Consider the following 6,527-nt stretch of genomic DNA (forward strand, 5'->3'; position numbering starts at 1 on the left):
ACCTCATCTCTGACTACTCTCCTCCTCCTCACCCTGCCCCAGCCACATTTGTCTCCTCGTGTCCCTTTGGGCTTCTGCACCAGCTGCTCCCATTGTCTGAAACACTCTACCATATTGTCACATGTTCTGTGATGGTTAATACTGTCAACTTGATTGTATTGAAGGATGCAAAGTCTTGATCCTGGGTGTGTCTGTGAGGATGTTGCCAAAGGAGATTAACGTTTGAGTCAAGAGGCTGAGAAAGGCAGACCCACCCTTAATTTGGGTGGGCACTGTCTAATCAGCTGCCAGCATGGCTGGAATATAAAGCAGGGAGAAAAATGTGAAAAGACTAGACAGGCTTAGCCTCCCAGTCTACATCTTTCTCCCATGCTGGATGCTTCCTGCCCTTGAACACTGGACTCCAAGTTCTTCAGCTTTGGGACTCGGACTGGCTTCTTTGCTCCTCGGCTTACAGACAGCCTATTGTGGGACACTGTGATCGTGTGAGTTAATATTCTTTAATAAACTCCCATATGTATATATGGAGTATATATATAAACTCCCATATATATATAGATATATATATCCTAGTAGTTATATATATATATATATCCTACTAGTTTTATATATATATATACTAGTAGTTATATATATATATACTAGTAGTTATATATATATATCCTAGTAGTTATATATATATACATCCTAGTAGTTATATATATATATCTATATATATATCCTATTTTCAACTCTTTGTTCAGATCTTACCCTCTTCATGAGGCGTATCCTGACTATTGTATCTAAAATCGCCATCACCCAACCATGCTCTATTATTTTCTCCTGTCATTTTCTAAACATATTATACAATTGACTTAATGATATTATCTGTCTCCTCCTGTTGGAATACATGCTTCAGGGGAAAGGAATGTAGTTTGTTTTACATGGGTATTTCCCCAGCTCTAAGTAGAGTGCTAGGTACTCTATAAACATTTGTACATTTGTAGAATGAATCCTGAATACTAGATTAATACTGAAAAAAATGTATTCCAACTTCCAAGCAAGGGAAAATGGATTATGACTGGGGAGTCTGAGGTCAATCCCAGGTACAATTCTATGAGGGTTTAAGTTTAAAAAATAAATAGTAATGAAAGCCTAAAAAAGGACATGATAATCAAAAAGGCTGTATGGGTTCCCTAAGGGAAGGTCATTTTCCTTATTTCCCATGTTAACACAGTTACTGAAGCTATAGATCAGGGACAATGCTAAGAAGTTTGCTTTCAGCAATGGAACGCTTCATAGTGCCTGCTCTGATATCCCTGTGCTGAATGTGAGCTGAATATAATAAAGTTAGGATGTCTGTATCTGCTTACTATCTGTAATAAGAGTGCTGACTAATAAATCCACATCAATTTGGAAAGAAATCTTTGGTAGTACAACATAGGGTTTCATCTTCAATTCTACTCAAAACTGTTAATGCTTGGAAAAGAACATTATAGTAATAGTTATCTCAGAGCTAGATAAAGCAGATGACAGATGACAATAAAGATCCATCTAAAATAGGTGACAATCATGATCCACAAGGAATATGATAACATGGAATTATGAGATGAATCTGAAAAGATAAAATTTCACAGGAATAAATGTAGAGTCCTACATTTGAGTCCAAAGGTACAACAAGTAAGAGACTGAAAGTCTTTAATTAACTGTTAATTCAACAGAGGTCATTAATGTAATGTGATTTATAAAAAGAAAGTTGGATGGACTTCCAGAATAAGGGAGGAAAAGGTCTACTCTAGTTCTTGCAGGTCAAATCCACGTTTGGAATAGTAAACTTAATGAGAGGCACAGACAAAATAAAGAATATCATCAGATTCACACACAGAATTCTCAAAACTATTTCATATAAAACATAAATGGCTGGAAACCTGGAATTGTTTAGTGGAACGTGAAAACTAATTGCCAATATCTGAAGGTCTGTTTAATGAATGAGGAATGATCCTTGCTCTAAGCAACTGGACTTGCCCTATGTCAATCTAGGGAGCAGAAGGAGGACCAGTAAATGGTCCTTTCTTTTTTTTTTTTTTTAACCAAAAGCAGAGTTTGACTTAACACAGGAAACACAGGCTAACAATCATAGTTATATGACAAGAACTTCATTTTAGTGTGTCCGGACATGGGATAGACATTGACAGTGATGTTACAGACTGGTAGCAAATATAAGGTAGGTGTCTGAATTAGATGCCTTTTAATATTTCTTTAAACTGAAGATTTTAAGATTTTATGGAATACAAATGAATATTTGCAAACCAATACTTTCAGTAGTTGACAGCAGTCATTACTAAAAACAGTCTGATTAAAAGTGATTTCAACTAACATAGGTACAAATACTACCATTTTAAGATGCCAATATAGTCTAATGCATCAAAGAAAACTTTTAAGTTCTTTCATAAAACATCAAGTAAACGCATCCTTGAAAGTAAGTCCCATAATTACTTACCTGCATTGGACAGAAGCTCAGATACTCCATAACAATTTCTAACAAGAAATCAGGATTTAGCTTTTCAAAATACTGTATGCCAAGAGGCAAACCTTCTAATTGTGAAAAGTGAGTGTCCAGGACATCATTTAACAAATTAATAACTTCTTCTTGTCGTTTATTTTTCTTCATGGCAAGAACTGCATGTAAATAGATTAATTCCTAGAAAATAAGTAGTTTTCATAAATTATTCCATTTAGTTATAAAGCCATTTATTTCCACTTAGATTTCAAATGCATATAATGTGCTACTGATACACAATTATTTGTTCAAACTCAAGTATTAGCTTGAATAGACTTTTAGAATCATTCAGAAGAATAAAGTTTAGTTTTGAATGGAGGTAAATAAATGCAATTACATATTAAAATTAGTGTACACTAGTGCTTTACAGCCATTACAAAACAATAAGACTGATTAATAATTTCATATTTTATAAACAGCTAGCATCTACCATCTGATAAAATAAAATACTGTACCGCAGATTTTCCAATGGATTGCTGGATTTCATTTAAAAATTCTAGCTGCTGATCTGCATCCTGTAATTGCCCTTCTATCAACTGACATTGGATAAATCCTAAAATCAAACAGCAGAAAGACAGTCAAAGTCCACACCAATTCAGGGATGCACTCTTCAAGCTAACATAACAACATTAATAAAACACCCTTTCCCCCATCACAATACTTAACGTTTTAGATTAAAAACAACAGAAAGAAAGAAAATGAAGAGTGAAAGAAAATAAAATGGGTAGCCTTGGACCTTATAAAATCATTTACTGAAGAATTCATAATTTATAGGAACCACGTTATAAAAATCTATTCTCTCAAGATATTATTTGTGAATTAAAAATTTTATTTTTAAAGACATGACTTTTTCGAGTATGGGTAGTAGAGAACAATTTAAGTTTAGAAAACCACAAAATCCATGTGTTCTTCTCTAATGGCAAGTTAAAAGCAATTGCTACTTGTATCTATATTATAAATATTTATGAAAACAGTTGTCATACCAACTAGGGCAGACACACTAGTCTCATCAAGTGTCATGGCGGTCTTATACCACTTCAGTGCCTCTTTAACTCTTCCTTGTAAAATCATTTGGTATCCAAGTTCTGTAGCAAATTCTGATTGCTGAGGGTTTAAACTAAAAGCTCTCTCAAGTAACGTTTGAATTTTTTGAAGAATAAGTTGACTACGTCCACACTAAAAAAAAAAAAATGATGTAAGATTTCAAAGTCTAACATTTCTACTGAGACTAAAGGATTATTTTTTCTAAATATATATATTATTTGTACTTCACAGGAGTGATGAAAAAGAAAAAAATTAATAATTAAGGAAAAATAAAACTTTCCTATTATCTAGACAATGCATCAAGAAAGAGTTTATATTCTATCAGAACTTAATATCCTAATGAATATAATGCTTTCACAAAATAACTAGTATGAAAAGTACACTTCTAATGATGTCACTGCAAAAACATTTTTTGAACTCCTTTTTCAAGCTGTCTCATGACTGTTTTACAGATTAAACAAGAAAACCATTATTTTATGGTTACGTGTGTGTGTGTGTGTGTGTGTGTGTGTGTGTGTGTATAATATATGTATGTTTTTTCTTATTGAATAAAAAACTAGGACTAGGATCTGTTTTCCCCCTAAACACTAGCTATGCCATCAGTGAGAATATTTTAAAAGCTCATGCCTTAGAATCTTCTTGAAAAAAATTTCAAGAAATAGCAGTGTTGTTAGAATAAGTACATAATTTTTCAAGACAACAAACTTTAAGAGTAAAATATTTATTCAAATGTTTGAACTTATATAATTTTATAAGCTTAGTAAAAAACTAATTGAAATAATGTGTCTAAGCAAAAAAGGTAAATACCTCCTTAATTCAAACTTTCGTTATAGCATGGAGTTTTCTTCCTCTAAAGTTTACACAATCTGATATCTTTGTTTTTAAATAAGAAAATTCAGTATATTCATGTCATTTAACAATTAATAATCCTTTTTTCTTTCAACTTTATGCTTGCAAATTATTTTAACCTTCTTAGTTTAATGAACTTTTCAATATTCTCATTCCTTGTATTGATTTCGAGATTCTACTGTATTTTTCTATTTCATTCTTGATTATCTTTCTTTTACTGGGAGATTCTAATAAAAACATTTCTTTCCTGTTGTTTTTTAAAAAATAAGATACCAACCATTTCCTCCACCAAAATGGTCTTTTATACACTTTAGAACTTTTTAAAAATAGTTTTAAAAAACAAAAGCTAAGAGCAATCCTGGTCATAAATCTTATACTCTAATGAAAATAAAACACCTTCTATTTCCTTTGTTTGGAAGGCACTTCACTATGCTTAAAAGATCAGTAAGTGGCATTTCCTCCATGAAGCCTCCATCAGGGCTTCTTATAGTTGGAAACCACACCTCCTCTAAACTGCCTTTCCTAGGAGTATATCATATATTTAAATACATATTTGCACTCTAGGCCATATGCTCTTCCCTGCTTCCACCTTTTCCACTTATTTTATGTCCACTACTATAGATAACAGAGCTCTGGTACATGGTAGGCACTCTCACAGTTCTGCTGAAGGCGAGTGTAATGTTATAGAAAAGTTGAGCATTCTGTGGTTCCATGGCATCCAATGCATTTCCCAAGTTTTCCAGCTTGGTGGAAGCCTAAAACAAAAGGAACTGGTATTAACTTAAAATATACTAAGTAAAAACAACATAATACACGCACATACACACTAACAAAGCATAACCCTACTAGTATTTTAAAAGACCTTTGCTTTTATAAATTCCTCCTCCTTCAATGGATGATTATATGTTATAAAACATATTTAGGATTCTAACAAACTCAATAATTATAAATGTGTTTTAGAATGTGTTTCTTTAATACTTGTTATTGAATGGAAACCTTTGGATAGGCGAAGACACCCATAATATTCCATTAACTGTACATGCCCAGCTCCGCCTTCAATAGTTAATTCATGACACAAATGAGATACGAATGATAATGCATTTACAAGTATATGAGATCAGCCCTTCAATTGCCTATACAGACTGGTTTATATTCAAAATATTTTCTAGACTAGAAAAATCATTACAGTACTTAGTATAAGTAATTTCAATGCCTGGAAAATTTACTGAAGATTTACCCCTACTAAGATACTCCTAGCATTTACTGAAGTATCTATCAGGCACTGTCACATTAACCAATTTAACCACACTAAACACAATGCAAATCTACTACATGTTATACTAATATTATTTCCTTCAGATTAGAGTTTGGCACTCCATGATCCAATCTACAGTCAATGTGTTCACTACTACAGAAACAGATGCGCTTTATTATGAGGTACAATGGGATTTTATTCTAAGCCCATTTAATTTTTGCAAATTCAGTTAAATTGTAAATATACTATAAATTACATTTTGCATACATACTTTTTCATATCTAGTATCACTAGTTACATTACATATCTAGTTACATTAATTATATATATTACTATACAGGAGTTTCATACAGAAAGCCATATATACTATAATTAATGATTTAAGGGATTTTCAAGGGTAATATTAACTGTATAGTATTTTTGCTTTACCAATAGATTTCAGAAGCTGACCTCTTTGTTAAGGTATACTCTAGTAATCAACTAAAAACTACCATGACATATATTTTAAAAGAGAACTTCAAGGCTTTAATGTATATGCACATGCACACCTGGGTGTGTATGTGTAATGAAATATATTTTTTAATATAGGAAACTTAAATAATACAATGCCACTTACCTTCTCTATATCCCCCTCTCTACACACATAGTAGAGTGCCTGCATTCTCAGTGCTTCCACATTTTGGCTATCTTGGAGCAGCAACCTGCAGGAAAACAATTTAGTTAATGTCAAAATAAATTTATATATTTTCTTTTATTCGAGGGCATGAAAAGTTGGTTTGCTTGCCTCACTATTCCACTGTTAAAATAAGTAATTTTCACTAGTAAAATGTCATCTGCTTT

At 32.4% G+C, this 6,527-nt stretch overlaps 1 protein-coding gene across 6 annotated transcripts in view; it reads right to left on the reverse strand.

Moving 5' to 3' along the window:
* Nucleotides 1-6,527, reverse strand: part of TTC21B (tetratricopeptide repeat domain 21B) — a 96,601-nt gene that overhangs the window by 68,929 nt on the left and 21,145 nt on the right. For all 6 annotated transcript variants that reach the window (XM_003824318.5, XM_055108692.2, XM_063595425.1 and 3 more), the window contains exons 7-11: nucleotides 6,304-6,388; nucleotides 5,089-5,187; nucleotides 3,523-3,715; nucleotides 2,995-3,092; nucleotides 2,480-2,680 (exon numbers count right to left, since the gene is read on the reverse strand). In XM_003824318.5, the coding sequence (XP_003824366.2) occupies nucleotides 2,480-2,680; nucleotides 2,995-3,092; nucleotides 3,523-3,715; nucleotides 5,089-5,187; nucleotides 6,304-6,388 (676 nt within the window). The remainder of the gene's footprint in view (nucleotides 1-2,479; nucleotides 2,681-2,994; nucleotides 3,093-3,522; nucleotides 3,716-5,088; nucleotides 5,188-6,303; nucleotides 6,389-6,527) is intronic.

This window comes from Pan paniscus, chromosome 13 (assembly GCF_029289425.2).
Source record: "Pan paniscus chromosome 13, NHGRI_mPanPan1-v2.0_pri, whole genome shotgun sequence".
Taxonomy (NCBI): domain Eukaryota; kingdom Metazoa; phylum Chordata; class Mammalia; order Primates; family Hominidae; genus Pan; species Pan paniscus.